The 18,617-nt window shown below is 45.1% G+C and overlaps 1 protein-coding gene across 1 annotated transcript in view; it reads left to right on the top strand.

The window, feature by feature from the left end:
• Window positions 1-18,617, top strand: part of notch1b (notch receptor 1b) — a 54,599-nt gene that overhangs the window by 29,621 nt on the left and 6,361 nt on the right. The window contains exons 11-32 of the mRNA XM_080434422.1: window positions 121-354; window positions 507-617; window positions 2,392-2,525; window positions 2,859-2,917; window positions 3,052-3,197; window positions 3,619-3,732; window positions 5,370-5,489; window positions 5,982-6,134; window positions 6,424-6,652; window positions 7,145-7,346; window positions 8,671-8,824; window positions 9,302-9,486; window positions 10,855-10,987; window positions 11,541-11,798; window positions 12,053-12,165; window positions 12,515-13,089; window positions 13,472-13,715; window positions 14,205-14,383; window positions 14,831-14,973; window positions 16,799-17,012; window positions 17,348-17,438; window positions 17,742-17,907. Coding sequence (XP_080290548.1) covers window positions 121-354; window positions 507-617; window positions 2,392-2,525; window positions 2,859-2,917; window positions 3,052-3,197; window positions 3,619-3,732; window positions 5,370-5,489; window positions 5,982-6,134; window positions 6,424-6,652; window positions 7,145-7,346; window positions 8,671-8,824; window positions 9,302-9,486; window positions 10,855-10,987; window positions 11,541-11,798; window positions 12,053-12,165; window positions 12,515-13,089; window positions 13,472-13,715; window positions 14,205-14,383; window positions 14,831-14,973; window positions 16,799-17,012; window positions 17,348-17,438; window positions 17,742-17,907 — 3,957 coding nt within the window. The remainder of the gene's footprint in view (window positions 1-120; window positions 355-506; window positions 618-2,391; window positions 2,526-2,858; window positions 2,918-3,051; window positions 3,198-3,618; window positions 3,733-5,369; window positions 5,490-5,981; window positions 6,135-6,423; window positions 6,653-7,144; window positions 7,347-8,670; window positions 8,825-9,301; window positions 9,487-10,854; window positions 10,988-11,540; window positions 11,799-12,052; window positions 12,166-12,514; window positions 13,090-13,471; window positions 13,716-14,204; window positions 14,384-14,830; window positions 14,974-16,798; window positions 17,013-17,347; window positions 17,439-17,741; window positions 17,908-18,617) is intronic.

An 18,617-nucleotide genomic window follows, 5' to 3' on the forward strand; every position in this document is an offset into this window, starting at 1 on the left:
AGAAAATAATCGATAGTTGCTCATCTCTCAATTCCCTCATTTTGCTCATCTCCCTTATCTTCCTCATCTCATCTTCTCCCTCATCTCATGTTCTTCATCTCTCATCTCTCTCATCCAAAGGCTACTCTGGGAGGCACTGCGAGACAGACATCAACGAATGCTACTCTGACCCGTGTCACTATGGCACCTGCAAGGACGGCCTGGCCTCCTTCACCTGCCACTGTCACCCCGGGTACACTGGACGCCTGTGTGAGACCAACATCAACGAGTGTCTGAGCCAGCCCTGCAGGAACGGAGGCACCTGCCAGGACCGCGAGAATGCATATGTCTGCGTCTGCCCCAAGGGCACTACAGGTAGGGGGACCACACACACACACACACACACACACACACACACACACACACACACACACACACACACACACACACACACACACACACACACACACACACACACACAATTGTCCAGAATCTGCGGTTAATCCAAACCCTCATTCCCTCCCCAGGCGTGAACTGTGAAATCAACATAGACGATTGCAAGAGCAACCCCTGTGACTATGGAACCTGCATTGACAAGATCAATGGCTATGAGTGTGCATGTGAGCCAGGCTACAGTGGTAAGTACCTGATGGTCGTGACGTGCACGTTAGAGCCCGACCGATGCCAGATCTTTGGGTCCAATGCCGACCCCGATTTTGGAGAGTTCTTGAGCACAGATTTACCGACATTTGAGATTTTATACTTAAAACCCAATTCTAATCAATTTGAAAGACTTCACTAATGTTTTTCTCAAAAATAGGAAATTCAAAAATAGGCGATCTACAAGCTCACAGCGCTTGTTAGTGCGTTGTGAGCACCTTGGACTGAAAAGTTGAGAATATTTGAATCCGTGCCTAAAAACCTTTCGAAAAATGTGAGAGGAGCGCATGACAGCTGAGCTGTACCTTAGGAAAACGACAGTTTTGCTGCCGACGCGTCTCGGTGTGATCGCCCCCCTTAAATTTTAAAACAGCAAATGCAGTGTTCCAAATCTGACCCTTCTGGGTTAAACTTTCAGTGTTAAATTAATATGAATTTGTGCTTCTGCGTCTGAAACCCTGTGCAACCTGCACCAAGGCCTATGTGCCACCAGCAGAAGTGATTTTTTTTAAGTTAAAGGCTAACGGTGGGGCTCCCTAATCAGGCTTCTCAGGTGACGACGAGACAAAAGAGGGAGAGAAAAAGCAGGGCGAGGGGATGGAACGGGACGGGATGGGAGGTATGGCCGGTGGAGTGTGGGCCTGAAGGGGGAGGGTGACAGATGGCGAGCGAGCGAGCACGCTCCTCCGAGGCCCGGCCGCCGGTGTCACTTTCCAGCCCCTCCCTTGTCCCCCAACCTGTCGCTGTTAGGACACGCAAGCTGCCCTCGCACACAAAGAGGGAACACATGCACACGCACACACACACACTCACACACATACTCACATTGACACACATGGTCACCGGGGATCTGAGCAGGAGAAAAGATTCCCTCAAAGATTCCTGAAAGTTGAGCTCTTAAAAGGTTGGGAGTCGGTCTTTGCTTTATGAAATGGGGGGGGGTCTTTATGTACTTTGTGGCACCTGCCTGAATGGCGTCAATGCTTCAAGTGGGCCGACAAAAGGCGACTTAAAAGGCCCTCATGTTCTCTGTAAATTGATACTGTTATCGTGAAAAGGTATAGATGGCTCTATGTGCGGTTGTGTGTGTGTGTGTGTGTGGCTTTCATGTTTTGTTTTGTTTTATTTCAGAATGATTGCTTATGTTTGCGGTTTGCTGATGTTACCGCAATGTCTTTATGTTGTTGTGATGCCCATCAGTGTAGACTGACTGAAAGACTGATCGTTTGAATTCAAACACAATATCACCCATATCAGTGGTTCTCAAACATTTTCATGTCAAGGACCCACAAATTATGTATTTGGCCGCGGACCTCCATTTGAAAAGATTTTGTGCCAGGGACCCCATAAGAATAGTGTTACGTTTTTTAAGATTATAAAAAAAAATCCTAAATATTTTTCAAACTTTTTCCAAAATAGAAGTTTGTACAGTATATTGACTATTTTTTTGTATCCAAAGTATAAAAAAGGGTCAAAGTGATTTTGATGCTATATTAACCCATTTTGCTGGGTCCTCGGATCCCACTTTGAGAACCACTATGATAATCATGATAGGGACCACCAAACATCACAATTCAATGTCTTGACATTGTCACTGTAAAGAAATAAGAACATAGAAACAGAAGAAAATATATCTTATCATCCTGGACAATTCAACATACCGTATTGCCCACCAGCCCTGTAAGAACCAGTAGAAACAGAATGTGTGGTTACTTGCAACCTGACAGGAAGTCATGTGACGTGTTCCACCAGGTACCATGTGTAACATCAACATTGACGAGTGTGCCATCAACCCCTGCCACAACGGCGGCACCTGCATCGACGGCATCAACAAGTTCGTCTGCGCCTGTCCGGAAGGTTACCACGACCCCACCTGCTCCGCCCAGGTACAGGAGTGCTGCAGCTATCCATTTTCTTCTTAGCGATTATTCTGTTGAATACTTTTTCGATTTGTAATGAATAAGCCCTATTTTATACTTTGTCACGCGATGGTGTCGTGCAGAAATATTGAAAATAGCAGATTTACAAGCTCACAACGTGTCTCAATGCGAGGCGGTGTGAGCTCGTACATTAACTATTTTCAATATTTGTGAACGTTTTCTTTTTAATCTTCGCCTAATAATGACATACCCAAAATTAGGATTGATTATTAATCAATTATCTTGTTATTAAATGATCGGTTACCGGTTATTTTTTAACCGTTGCACCTTAACTCCCAGGTCAACGAGTGCCTCAGCAACCCTTGTATCCACGGTCACTGTGAAGACAAGGTCAACGGGTGAGTCCATCTCCACAATGACACCGTTTGACACCGGCTCAGGTCGAGTTAAGCAGGTTTACTAGTAAGAACGTATAGAGAGTTTACCGTAAGTGGTTAATCAGTGCAATATTTGCCCCCCCCCCCCTCCTCAGTTACAAGTGTCTTTGTGACTCTGGCTGGAGCGGCAAAAACTGTGACATCAACAACAACGAGTGTGAGTCCAACCCCTGCATGAATGGAGGGACCTGCAAGGACATGACCAGCGGATACGTCTGCACCTGCCGCATGGGCTTCACTGGTCAGTGTCTGCATGTTTGGCTTACACACACTGTATATATAATATGGAGATATAAAGGCCCTATATACATTTTCGATGTTGACATTTCACTTTTCTATTGAAAGGAATTGCATTATGTAAGCATTGTGGCAATTATTTGGCAAAAACATTTTTTTGGAGTTGGAGCTGCTGCCCGTGACTCATCATGTTGCTCATTGATGTTTATGTTGTCTGTTTATGTTGATGAAACAGTTGATACGTGTATTAGGGCCTTGAGGTTTCTGCCCGACAGTAACTATAAGCAGCAATGTTACAGTGAGGGTACCGGTGTCCCACTCTGGGGTCCAGGGTGGGCAATTTTTTTTTACCAAGGCCGGGATGTTACAGTAGTTCTCAATTATTACATTTATAATGGTTTAATATGAACCTTTCTGAACCACAGGGCCAAGCTGCCAGACCAACATCAACGAATGTGCCTCCAACCCCTGCCTCAATCAGGGCACCTGCATCGACGACGTGGCCGGCTACAAGTGCAACTGCATTCTGCCCTACACCGGTATGAAAATATTATCACAAACACGCTCCATATGCCTGTCACGACCGCCTTGAGCTCAGGCATTTCCTTTCTGGGAACGTGTCCAGCCATCCATGTCCTTTAAGTCACAACAGAAACGTGCCTCGGCCAACGTACCGTAGCCTTCGAGCAAAGTTCAGCAGCAAGACTTCCTCGCAAGCTTTAAGTCACCGGTGGTGATGGAAGAAGAACTCAGAATACCACGATATAATACTATGTTACAAGTAAAAGGCCTGTATTCAGAATTTTAGTTGAGCAAAAGTACAAAAGTATTGCCATCACATATTTAAATTATATTTAATTTATAGTTAAATATTTCAAATATTTGTCAAACTTTTTCGAAAAATAGCAGTAGCTTGTACAGTAGCTTGGCTATTTTCGAATAGCCGAATAATGAAATAGGGATTAATTGGTTTTGTAATGATAACCTAAATCTGCAAAGAAACTGGTGACTAGTTTTCAAATAATTGTAGTTAAGTAAAAAGTACAATATTTGCCTCTGAGATGTAGTGGAGTAGAAGTATAGAAAGTATTGAAAAATGTACAAAAAGTTAAAGTAAAGTAAAAGTACCTCAAAATCGTACTTAAGTACAGTACTTGAGTAAATGTAACTCTTAGTTACTTTCCACCACTGTAAGCCCCTGAATGAAGCCTTTTATTGACTCTGTGAGTCTTCGCTGGTATTCCTGATAACAAAGCATGAAAACATTTTCTCTCCAACCCTTCGCGTCCTCCCCTCTCTCTTATTATTATTATTTGACAAAACAGATAATGATGGAACGCCGTAGGGGCAAACCTTTATCCTTTTTTTCCTTTTTTTATAAACCGAATCGTCTTTTCGGAAAAATCTACTGGCCCTTCGCAATAATAAAGGGCTCTTGCTGGTGACGGGGTGGGAACAGGAGCTTGACACATTTCCTGTTTGCCTGCTTCCTGTCTCACAGAACAGCAAATGGTTTGACAATGGCCGGAAACCGGAGCCGGCTTCCTGTACGAGGCGGGTGTTGTGGAAACAGATAGGGAAACGTCTCGGCAGGCAGGCCTCTAACACCGACGGAGCCTCTGGGCCCGCAGGTTTCTGATAGGACTGATTGAATGATCATCCAACGAACCAATGGAGGTTCTATCTTTGTGGGTCAGGTTATCGCCGCGCTCACGGCTTCCACGCAGCGATAGCCGGTGGTCGAAAACAATAATAGTTGAGCTCAGTTCTTTTTAAACGTTCACGATTGGGGGTTTGTGTGTAATAATGCACGTGTGGCCTGCGTGTGTCTGTGTTGTAGGCGTGGATTAAAGTTCTCAGTTTCCTGATTTCTATCATTTTTATAAGATTAAAGAATTATTAGAATGGGTCAAACTAACAATAGAATACATGTTCTATTGATTAAATTGTAAATTGATGTTCAGAAGCATCTTCCATAAAACCCTAATGGTCTCGGATATTTCATAAAAGCAAAGGTTAAAGCGTCAATCTGCAATTTCTTCAACTGGTTGAACATCAAGAATATAGGTTTAGAATAATAATATTGTACCTAAACATCATAATTCACAGCGCTAGTGTGTAGGACTCCAAATCACAGACGGCATAACAATTAGTTTTTGCTTTAATCCTTGTGTAGGAGAAAATTGCGAGACCCTGCTGGCCCCTTGCAGTCCAAAACCCTGCAAGAACGGAGGCGTGTGTAAGGAGTCGGAGGATTATGAGAGCTTCTCCTGTGTCTGTCCCGATGGATGGCAAGGTAAAGGAATCAGAGTAAAAAGCCTTATTGTTATTTAACCACATGAACCCTAGCGTCCGTATTCTGGGGGCAAGCATTCTGAGAAAATAGCACAAGCTCACCTTGTGAGCTTGTAGATCGGCTATTTTCGACCAAGAGATTTGGTGGGAGGGAAAAAAGGAGGGGGACCTAGTATAGAACCCTGGTGGACCCAGGTCAACAAAGTAGACTTTAAGTGGTTAATTGAAGAGTGTACAAATTGAACTGGACATGTTGGGTCCATTCGGTTCCATTTGTACACAATACAGTTTCTCCTCTGTCTGCAAGGTAAAGGCATGCTTGCGTTCATTTAACTCTGAAGAATGGAACCAATTTGGGTCCTTAAGGTTGCATTCACGCCATCTTAACATCGAGAGCTGCCTGTGTTTACTTATGTGATTCTGGACACAGGATCAAAATGTGCAAATAAAAGGTGACCAAGCCCTAATCTGTCCTCTCAACCACATACTGTAGGTCAAACCTGTGAGGTGGACATCAACGAGTGTGTGAAGAACCCCTGTCGCAATGGAGCCACCTGCCAGAACACCATGGGGAACTATCACTGCGGCTGCAAGCCGGGCTACACCGGACGCAACTGCGAGACCGACGTCGACGACTGCACACCCAGTAAGGGCTAATGCTGGGTTCTCCACCTTTTTCATTTCAAGGACCCCCCGTCTTTCAGTTGAAAATCAGTCCGGTCCTCTTTCCCATACCTCCTTTCCTTCATGGCCCCTGATAGTTTTGACACTCATCCACCATCACTTCCATCTGCCATATCACTTTAGTGCTCTTGGAGGAGGATATAGCTCAAAACAAAAGCTCACCAAACCCAAACGTATTCGGGGGTAGACTGAGCTAAGCTAACGACTAACCCCCACGTCTCTTTTCTCCCCCCCCCCCCCCTGCTCACCAGACCCTTGCAGTAACGGGGGTCTCTGTAAAGACGAGGTGAACGGCTTCATGTGCACCTGCCCGCCAGGCTTCCGGGGCACCAAGTGCGAGGAGGACATCAACGAGTGCGAGAGCAACCCGTGCAAGAACGGCGCCAACTGCACCGACTGCGTCAACAGCTACACCTGCACCTGCCCGCCGGGCTTCAGCGGCATACACTGTGAAAACAACACACCTGACTGCACTGAGAGGTAGGCCTCTCGCCTCTTGTTTTAAGCCACTTTGATCAAATTGGAGCAGTGCAATAGCTAAAAGAGAGCAGTCCAAATGGAAAAAAATCTGTGACTTAAATTGTACAGGTTGGCCTCTGCTGACTCTGTTTAGGTCGACAGGTTCACAGTCTTGGGCTTTGATCCCAAAACCCCTTCTCCTTGTCCACTACTGCCCCCTCTGGTGGAATAGTGGTTACTAAACAAATGGCTGGAAACATGTCTGGCATTGTATCTGTTCCACAAGCCTTTAAACACTTTCAACCTGGTGCCCCTATAAAAAAACGTTTTAAAAGAATATTCTAAAATCTTTTTAGAAAAAAATAACAAAAAACAATATTCGTTTTTTTTAAATAGCAGATTAACAAGCTACAAACTCTTAATTATCTCCTCTCGTCTCTTTCTTAATAACTCAGAGAATAATGTTTATGTATGGTGTTGGTGAGGATTCTCAGCTTATTCTCTTTTTTTCAGTTCTTGTTTCAATGGAGGCACCTGCGTGGATGGCATCAACACCTTCACGTGCCGGTGTCCCCCGGGGTTCATTGGCAGCTACTGCCAGCATGACATCAACGAGTGTGACTCCAAACCCTGCCTGAATGGAGGCACGTGTCAGGACAGCTACGGGACCTACAAGTGCACCTGCCCTCACGGCTACACCGGACACAACTGTCAGGTAGACAACGGCCTCCACTGTAATTACCTGGCTTTTCCACGCCAAGGACGCCCGAATAGCCATAACACCTGGCTCTGCTTAAAATTAAATTAAATAAAAGACGGAAATAGCTAAAATAGCGAGCTTGTATGCATTTTCTAGTGCATAAACACTTACAGTAATCTACGGAGCAAAATGATACACCATGAAGTATAATGATATGACACCACCTTCAATAGCATTAGTGGATGTTCTTGCACTACTTTTTCTTCAGAATGTACTCTTTCTACTAGGGGTGTGCCGATACACTAATTTCACGAAACGATACGATATTGGGCTCACAACTTCGATACGATTTCGATACGATTACGATACGATACGATACAATACGATACGCACTTTTTTATTATGAAAATATATGGGGGAGAAAAAAAGCAAATGCAAACAGTGGCGCGGGAAAGGGGGGCTATGGGGGCTGCAGCCCCCCTGGTGATGGGAGCAGCCCCCCTGGTGATGGGAAGAAAAAAAAAAAAAAAATTTTATTTTATTTTATTTTTTATAATATATATATATTTTATGGATCATAGCAGTCTGTTACGGTCATGGATGAACTTCAACCTGGTGTTTGCACTGTCTTTCTGCCTTTTTGTGTGGGGAAAAACACAGAAAATCACAAAAAAAAATCGCGCGCCCGCGCCCCCCTAGGTATTAAGGACTTCCCGCGCGCCTGAATACAAACAAATAATTCTATTTTTGCATTACTCAGACAGGCAAACTTAGGGCAATAGTGTGACACCTGACCCCAAAAAAACCAACATGTTGTCACCCTTTTCACCTCAGGGCTGTTTGCATGCCTGATTATTATTATTGTAAAAAAAAATATATATATATATATATATTTATTTTTCTCCAAAACGATACATATCGTCACGAAAACGTATTGTGATATATGGCGGGACGATATATCGGCACACCCCTACTTTCTACTGTACCTGCTGACATTGTCATAGCTGCAGACTGCAGTAGATCTAGGATCACACCATACTGCACTCAGTGGTGGACAAAGTACTCAACCCCAGTCAACTTGAGTCAAAGTATAGATACTCCTGGTCAAATATTACTCTACTACAAGTGAAAGTTGCTCAGTCAAATTCATATTTTAATTATAGTACTGGAGTATTGCTTTTAAATATTCAAAAGTACAAATTAAAAAAAATATTTTTCATATCAATGCATTGCGAGATCTGCTATTTTCACTATATTGAAAACAGGTGAAAAGGGGTTGAAAGTGGTTAAGTATGCAACTGCTACTGATGTAAATATACCAAACCTTTTCTCCTGGCAGAACCTGGTGCGTTGGTGCGACTTGTCGCCCTGTAAGAACGGGGGGGGCTGCTGGCAGACGGGCACCACCTACAGCTGTGACTGCAAGACAGGCTGGACCGGCCTGTACTGCGACGTGCCCAGTGTGTCCTGTGAGGTGGCAGCCAAGCAGAGAGGTAACATGGCCCATAATGACATGCACAAAATAGGGATGCCGGGTTGAAAATGGTTGTCCAATTTAATCAATGAAAAGTGTTAAGAGCATGTGATTAACCCATTAAGACACATCTGTGTCAGATTTCTTTGGCTATTACGGTAATCTATTTTTATTTTATTTTTTAATGTGAAAATTTGTGCAAAATTTGGAATATATATTTATTTAAAGCGAACATTTGTAAAATATTTAGTTCCAGGGACCCCCAGAAGCAAAGATTTGAGTTACAAATGTCCGCTTAAAAAAATATATATTTGCACACATTTTCATGATTTTTCCAAAAATAGCAGATCTACAAGCTGCACCGAGTGCCGCGCTATGAGCTTGTATATCTGCTATTTTTTGAATAGCCAAGGAAATCTTAAAATGACAGGGCAAGAATGGTTTCTGCCCTGACAGCGACTATTCCTAACTCAGTACCCTCTTTCTCTTCGTCTAGGGGTGGACGTGGCTCACTTGTGTCGTAACTCAGGCCAGTGTAAGGACGCGGGGTACACCCACATCTGCCACTGCCAGGTGGGCTACACAGGCAGCTACTGTGAGGCGCAGGTGGACGAATGCACCCCCAACCCCTGTCAAAATGGAGCCTCCTGCACTGACTTCCTAGGAGGCTACTCCTGCAAGGTATGGCCTTGAGGAAAACTTGCTGTTTGTATGAATTGGTATTTAAAAGTTCAATATTTCACCTCCGTATATAGTACAACAGGGAATTGTTTCTTATGAAATCTTAGGCGAGAACTTGCTCAATATTGATTCCTTTTACAGCTACTTAAAAAGCTAGTTAATATTCAGGAGCTGGAATGCAGTACAGGAGAGCCCATCATTTTACATGTTGGCTCCTATATATGTGTATACTATACTGTATGTTCTGTTTGCGATTCACCTATAGTATGAATAAACAAAATAGAATTTTTGTGCCGACATTTTTTAGATTAAGTGACTTGTGCGTGAGCTCCAGGAGACTCATGCCACCAGCCATGCCCTAGAGCTCACAGGCGGGTATGACAACTGTAGTAGACAGTTGGTGTGCATCTCTGGTGGTTCTAATGTTGGAACACATCTGCCCGCCTAGTAGGTACCATTGGTTGTTGCTGGCCTCAGTGTGAGCGTATTGTTAGTCTTCCTACAGTATATTAGAATCGCCTAGTGGGTGGACTTCCTGTTTATCCGTGTGCCTTCTTCTACCACACCAGCAGTGCAATTGCTTCCACACGATGCACAAATAATAATGCATGCCATGGGAAATCCAATAAACTACATTTCATGCTTGCAACTTTCATATTTACCGTACACTGTGTATTTGTACATTATTGCACCGTGTGCTCCTGTATAACTACATTATATGCGTCACATTTTCCCACTTACACAGCGCATGCGTGGACACGAATAAGACGACAGCGAATATGCCTCCATATATGCCCATATCAGTTGGATCGGCGGTGCAACGATGCACCGAACCTCTAGTTGTTTAAAAAGAGAGGAAAAATCAAAAATCATGCCATTGGCAGCTGGCCCAAGTTATTTTTGCTGCACTTTTCAAAATTCTTTTGTACAGTAGGTGTGTTCAATACGAAGTAGATTTTGGGATCACAAACCCAAACTGAATTAAGTCAAAATGCTCAGGAGCAACAGCATGCAGTCTTTCATCTCCCACATCCAATAGTTTCTGTTAGTTCTTATTCACAACATCAGTGGGCAGCCTAATGAAGAGGTTTGTTTATAAATAGAAGACACACTGCTCGCCAATGCTAATCTCCCACGGAATAAAGAGATCTGCTGGCCTTGGCAGAACGCGGGCCCAGAAAACTGCCAGGTAAACAAAAACAAGCCTCCTTTTCATGTCGGTCATTGATTGAACCTTCCCCTCTCTCTTCTACATCTATCTGTCTTTCTCTGTCTGTCATTCTTCTCCTCTCTCTCTCTCTCTCTCTCTCTCTCTCTCTCTCTCTCTCTCTCTCTCTCTCTCTCTCTCTCTCTCTCTCTCTCTCTCAGTGTATGCCAGGGTATGTGGGGACCAACTGCTCGGACGAAATCAATGAGTGTTTCTCTCAGCCGTGCCAGAACGGGGGCACCTGCATTGACCTGATCAATACCTACAAATGCTCCTGTCCCCGGGGAACCCAAGGTCAGTGGACCTCACATACACACACACACACACACACACACACACACACACACACACACACACACACACACACACACACACACACACACACACACACACTTCCCTCTCTCTCTCTCTGCCCATCCCTGCTCCGCCCGCCCCTCGTTTTCTCCTCCACGCTTCATTAATTAGGGCTTAACGTTGCCCAGAGCACGTCTGCAAAACTCATCCGCCTTTTTATTTCGTCTCGATCCCCCTCCCCAAACCACCCACCGACCCACCCACCTGTCAAATACACCATTGATTTTCCTCTCGGACATGAAGGCAGCGTGTCTTGTGGGTCAGCCAACGTGCCGGCGGAGTTGTTGTGTAGCTGCCAGGAAAAAAGTACAACTCTGACATGTTGCTGGTGAAATTCTGACCAGCGGAATTTAACAATGTCTTGTCGTTTCGGCTAAGAACCAATAAAAAGTCTGAAGAAATTGATTTCAAAAGTGGATTTTTTTTGGAGCGTGGCCATAATAAGATGCAGCCAGAAACTAATGTTTGTTTGTCCCCCGCGCCTCTCCCTCAGGCGTGCACTGCGAGATTAACGTTGATGACTGCAATCCGTTCACCGACCCCGTCACCAATGAGCCCAAGTGCTTCAACAAGGGCAAATGCATGGACCGCGTGGGGGGCTACCACTGCACCTGCCCCCTGGGTTACGTAGGGGAGCGCTGCGAAGGTGACGTCAACGAGTGTCTGTCCAACCCTTGTGACCCCAGGGGCACGCACAACTGCATCCAGCTCACCAACAACTACCGCTGCGATTGTCGCACTGGATACACCGGTAAGCAGGCCAGCCAGGCAGGCCATACGCTACTCTCATCATGGATGGATTGATGTTTTACGCTTAATTTCTTAGGGGGATTTCGGGAGGGAATTTGTGAAGGGAACGTTTGAATTCATTTAAACCACTTTCAATATTTTCACAATAATTATAGGTGATTCACAAAAATCACCTATAATGATGCAGGTTGAAAGTGGTAAAATTTAGCTTGAATCATCAGTAAACCTTATGTATCTTGTCTAACCCATTCACAGGCCAGCGTTGTGACACTGTGTTTGATGGCTGTAAGGGGAAACCCTGTCGTAACGGAGGGACTTGTGCTGTAGCCAGCAACACACCACATGGCTTTATCTGCAAATGTCCTCCTGTGAGTACACATGCACGCACACGCACACACACACACACACACACACACACACACACACACACACACACACACACACACACACACACACACGTTTAACTTTTTTTTAAATCTTTTTTTATCGTTACACAAAAAGCTAGTTTTTGAACATTAGATTTTTGATTTGACTGTACTTGTTATACTTGTTCTGTGTTGTGTGTTCCTTTCCTCTCTATTCTGTCTTTCCCTATTCTAACTCCTCCTGTAACTGCGATGTTGAGAGATGGCACAAAAAAATTATCTCACTCACTCTTCTCCACCTTTAATTGTCTGATGTGACAATAAAGTTGATTGTGATTCTCTCTCTGTTCAGGGCTCCACCGGCTCCACATGTGAGTACGACGCGCAGGCCTGCGGCAGCCTCCACTGCCGCAACGGCGGCACCTGCATCTCGGGCCACAAGAGTCCCAAGTGCCTGTGCACGCCGTCCTTCACGGGCCCCGAGTGCCAGTATCCTACCGACAGCCCTTGCAACTCCAACCCCTGCTACAATGGCGGCACGTGCGAGTACATCTCGGAGGCGCCGTTCTTCCACTGCGTCTGTCCCACCAACTTCAACGGCCTCCGCTGCCACTTCCTGGACCCCAGCTTCTCGGGCGGCATCGGACACGACGTCGCGCCGCCGCCGTCGGACGTGGAGGTCAGCTGCGACATCCCGCAGTGCGACGCGCAGAAGGGCGACATGTACTGCGACCTCCAGTGCAACAACCACGCGTGCGAGTGGGACGGCGGCGACTGCTCGCTCAACTTCAACGACCCGTGGCAGAACTGCTCGGCGTCGCTGCAGTGCTGGCGCTACTTCAACAACGGCCAGTGTGACTCGCAGTGCGACAACGCCGGATGCCTGTACGACGGCTTTGACTGCCAGAGCCTGGAAGGACAGTGCAAGTGAGTGGCACGTTTTAAGTCTAAACGTTTAGTTGAATACCTACAATGACATGCCCCAAAAAATAAGGACACCAGGTCGATAGTGGATAACAATCAGGACAGCCTTTTTATTGGTCTTGGCAATTAACTGATACAGATTAGTTTTCTCATAAGTCTCATAATGACCAATAGCCAGACTAATATATCAGTTACTCTATAATTATAATAATAATAATAATAATAGATTTGATTTGTAATGCCATTTACATTTGACTCAAATCTCAAATGAGAATTTTGATGCCATATTATCTCATTTTGCTCGGGACCCCTGGGGGTCCCCGGACCCCACTTTGAGAACCACGGTCCTAAACGAAACGCTTGTTCTCCTCCCTCCCTCCCCCAGCCCGCTGTATGACCAGTACTGTAAGGACCACTACGCCGACGGCCACTGTGACCAGGGCTGCAACAACGCCGAGTGCGAGTGGGACGGCCTGGACTGTGCCGACAACGTGCCCAAGCTGGCGTTTGGCCGCCTGATCCTGGTGGTCAACATCCTGCCCGACCAGCTCCACAACAACTCCATGGGCTTCCTGCGCGAGCTGAGCCGCATCCTGCACACCAACGTGGTGTTCAGGAAGGACGCCCAGGTAACGGCCCGTCAACCATTAGTACATTATTAATCGCCTAAAGGCAATTATTTGAGATAATCGCGATTATCGTTTCCATTCATCTGTATGAATTCAGCTGTCCAAGAATAGTGGAAATAGCCGATCTACAAGCCATTCGATTTCCAAAAAAAATTATACTTTGAAAGTATAAAAGTATGAAATGCATGGCCTGTTTTCGCTTTAGTACATTCCTTTTTTTTGATTACTGGTAACGGTCATTTGTCAGTCATTTCTTTGTATATTTAAATTATTTATCGTATCCGCACTGTGCTATTTTTTGTTCACAAAGCCTACAATGCAAACAGAAATGTAATTTTAATTAATTAATTAATTGATAAATACATTTTAATGTTCAATGCGAAATACACAATGAAATCGTCAATCGCAATTACTTTTTACTGTACTTTACTGTACGACCATTAATCGTCAACTAATCATGATGGTCGTGACGCACCCCTCTATGCGCAGGGCGACATCATGGTGTACCCGTACTACGGCAGCGAGCAGGAGCTGAAGAAGCACAACATCAAGCGCTCTGTGGACCCGTGGACGGAGGTCCCCGCCAGCGTGCTGAGCGCCGTGAAGCGAAGCCTGGGCGGCGTGACGGGCCGCAGCCGACGGGAGCTGGACCAGATGCAGATCAAAGGGTGAGGGGGCGGTTTTTAAAGAAAATAGCGTGACTGTTGTCGGGCGAAAACTTTGTATGTACGATTGTCCATAACGGTTACTTTTCAAGAAATGGGGGAAAGAAAGAGTCCTGTGTGGATGGATCCAATGTAGTTATTATTTAGTCACAAGCCCTTTATCTTTTCATTGTTTGTTTAATTATTACATTTTTTAAACCCACAGACAGCTTTTAAAGTGGTGTCCGTATTTTGGGCATGTCATTATTGACAACATTTATTATTATTTATTTTTTTAAATAGCAAAAATAGATCTACAAGTTCAAATGATGGGGGGAATTTTGGGGGGGAAAAAAACTAAATGTGTGGAGATACAAGGTTTCTTCCCAAAAGCAAGTTTAATTTTCTCTCAATATGATTAGTGTCTTCGTTCCCTCAGTCCTCAGACTTTCCATTCCCTTCTCTCCGCAGGTCCATAGTGTATTTGGAGATTGACAATCGCCAGTGCTTCCAGCAGTCCTCAGAGTGTTTCCAGAGTACCACCGATGTGGCGGCCTTCCTTGGGGCCCTGGCCTCCAGCGGCAAACTCAATCCCTATATCAAGGCCGTTCACAGTGAGTACACTTCATATTCACTGAAGGCTCAGTGAGCCATGGTCATATGCCATTTTTCAAACACACACACACACACACATACACATAGGGGTGGGATCCTTTAGGATCTTAACCCATTCAATCCGGGAACGCATCTGTGTCATTTTAGATTTTAGCTATAACAATTATTTTATACTTTGGCTATTCAAAAATCTATGTAATTTTGGCCCCTCTTTATAATTTTTGATGAACACAAATTCAATCATACATTCAGTATTGCATTCATATTATTGTAGTGGTTCTCAAAGTGAGGTCCAGGGACCCCTCTGGGTAACTTGAAGGAGTTCCGAATGGACCCTTACATGTCTGTAACTCTGAGAGTGTACAAATAGAACCAAATGGATCCTTTGGTTCCATTTGTACACTCTCAGAGTTAAGGTGGTCCTTGAAATTAAAAACTTTGAGAAGCACTGGTATTGCAATTGTATAGAAGACGTAAAGTTCACATACCAGCTCTAACAGTGTGATAAAACCAGTTCCGGAAACGGCTCCAAATGTGATGGAACCGATTCCGGTTCCTCAATGTTGGGTCCGGTTCCTCCAGTTCCTCTGATTCCGGATCCCAACCCTACACACACACACACACATACACACACACGCACCCACACCCACACACACACACACACACACACACACACACACACACACACACACACACACACACACACACACACACACACACACACAGTGAATGTGGAAGACACGTGCACTCACTCAAACTGAAGGCATCCCCTGCCCTGTGGTCAGGTGCTAACCTTAGCGCTCTTTGATTTGTGTATTTGCTATTCAGCAGTGAACAAATGCAATTGTGAATCTCCCGGCCTAAACAATCAATCCTTCTTTCTGTGTGTAAATCCATTGGCTCCAGGCGCCAAAATGGTTAATTGCCGCAAATCAACTTGTCCAAACCCCACCCCAACCCCCCCAAACTTGCACGATATACCCCTTTTCTCTTTCTCAATCTCACTCTCTGTCTCTCAATCTCTCTCTCTCCCTCTCTCTCATATACGTGTTGAAACACACACACACACACACACACACACACTTATACACATACACACACGCGCACACTTCATCCCACAGTGCGAGCTGCTGCTGCAACCTTCACCTCGCTGAATGTAATACCAGGACTTAATGCATCTCCAAGGGTTTAGGTTGGGGGAGTTTATCATTTCAAAATCGTTAGTGGAGAAAAAAAGAGAGAAGGGGAAAAATTGATCGGGAGTGTGCTAGAAGTTGGGAGTCTTTGTTATCTCGAAAATCCTAATAAATCCTTCGTCTTTACAGCTTAAAGCGCGTGCAGTAATTTGAAGTTCATTAATCCCCCCCTTCTCTCTTCCTTTTTTTTCCCTTTTTTTTCCTTAAAGAAGAAATGGTAAAGTTGTCTCTTGGTACCCTGGGTTGAGAAGGAAGAGAGGAGGTGGTGTTAGTTTTTTTTCTTTCTCTCTCTATTCTTTTCCCTTTTTTTTTATCACGCCCCATTCTCTTTTTTTTTTTTTTTTTTTTTTGATGAGAAGCGGTTAGCAATTCTGATTATTACCGAATAGTAGAAGCTCGCTTTGTGAGCGGTGAGGATCGTCATTCAGTTTGTGGCATCGGCTGGTGGTGGACTAAAACCGGGGAGGGGGGGGTGTTCTTGGAACGGGAAGTGCTGGCAAAGGGGAGCCCGGGACCGGCTCTTCCTCAGACTGCGAGCCTCAGCCTGGGCGTCCGGGTCGCTCCGCCGCGAGTCCACGTCCGTCCGCCCGTCTGTACGTCCTGACAATGTCTTCCCTCTCCCCGCCAGGTTTGGTGCCGCCGCCGCCACCACCAGAGCCCTACGCCATCTATGTGGTGCTGGGCGGGCTGGCCCTGCTGGCCTTCGTCGGGGTGGGGATGGTGGCGTCCCGAAAACGTCGCCACGAGCACGGGCGGCTGTGGCTCCCGGAGGGCTTCAAGTCCAGCGAGACCAGCAAGAAGAAGAGGCGCGAGCCCGTCGGAGAGGATTCAGTTGGCTTAAAGTAAGTTGCATATTTAAACAGTGGTGTTCCGTGGCGCCGGTGTCTTTTAGCGCGTCCTGCGAAGGGATAGTTTCGGAGCACTAAACGGCTGCAGCAGTTGATCAGAGATTTGGGAAAGGGGTTTTGTTGGGATCATTAATGATAATGATACAGAAGGTTTAGGTCCGCATTAATTGACTTGTCGGGGCAAAGGAGAGCGGTGGGGTGGGACCAGGTGGGGGGGCTCAATCAATGTTTTAGTTTTTCGGCATTGCTGCGCCACTAAGGGTGATGGGCTCATCTGCGAGGGGAGCATTGGAGTAAGGATGTTGAATGGGATCTCTCCTTGACCACAGGCCACTGAAGAACACCTCTGACATCTCCTTAATGGATGACACCCAGAATGAATGGGGAGAAGATGAACCTTCTGACGCCAAACGCTTCAGGGTAAGATGATAGAAGCTCAATCACTGGCAGAAAACAGAATACATTTTTTTTTGTTGATATAAATGTTTTGATTCACTGAATTTTACCTGTTTTGTAGTGGTTTAAATGAAACTTCTGGACATAAGATTTTCCTTTTCCCACAGTATTGTGGTACGATTAATTTGATCATGGATGTAAAATTATTTATTTTGTTTTATAACATTTTTGAGGGACATTCAGCGTGATTTTCCTCTTATAGTTTTAGCTTTTATCTCAAGCCAGCGTTGTGGCTAACATGTTTCCGTCTCTCCTTTGGTCATTTAGCAGTTTGAGGAGCAAGCGATCCTGGAGCTGGACGACCAGACGGACCACAGGCAGTGGACGCAGCAGCATCTGGATGCCGCCGACCTGCGCATCCCCCCCATCGCCCCCACTCCCCCGCAGGGCGAGATAGAGAATGACTGCATGGATGTCAACGTCCGTGGACCAGGTGGGTCCACTGATTCACTCTACCCCCTTTTTATTCTGGAAAAGAAGACATTTCGTGTATGTGTGGCACCCAATTTTAGCCCAGGTGATGAAATGTAACGTGCTTTCTTTTCACAAAAACCTATAGAGATCAATTCAAAGTGTTGATGTTTTTATGGGCTCTTTCTCTAATTGTTATTATTGTTGAATGTACTGTATTTGTATGGGGGAAATATTTAGTGCAACAACCTACAATATAACAAACATATAAAAGAAAATATGGAATTCTAATATTCGCATTTTACTGCATATAGCTTTAGCTTTGTCCCTTTTAGAGTGCTATGTAAAAATAAAATCACTGCAAATCTTTTTATTAAGAAAAAAGAAAAAGAAATGAAAAACTAAATTTTTCTGATGGTATGTCTCTATGTTGAGAAGATTGATTGATTCAATTCTAGTTTAGTGTGTGTATGTGTGTGTGTGTGTGTGTGTGTGTGTGTGTGTGTGTGTGTGTGCGTGTGTGTGTGTGCGTGCGCGTGTGCGTGTACGTGGGAGTAGCTAAAGCCCCATGTCTTCAGGGTAAGGGGATCTTCTTCAAAGCAGCTGGCTGGAAGCCAAGCACCTGGGGGAAAACGCTGATTCCTGCTCAGATGAATCATTTGACCAGTAATGGGTCTCTGTTTTCCTGCCGTACGCCATATTAATAACGCATAACGCATTAAAAAATCACGA

This window comes from Gymnoscopelus braueri, assembly GCF_963280865.1.
Source record: "Gymnoscopelus braueri genome assembly, chromosome: 7".
NCBI classification, from domain to species: domain Eukaryota; kingdom Metazoa; phylum Chordata; class Actinopteri; order Myctophiformes; family Myctophidae; genus Gymnoscopelus; species Gymnoscopelus braueri.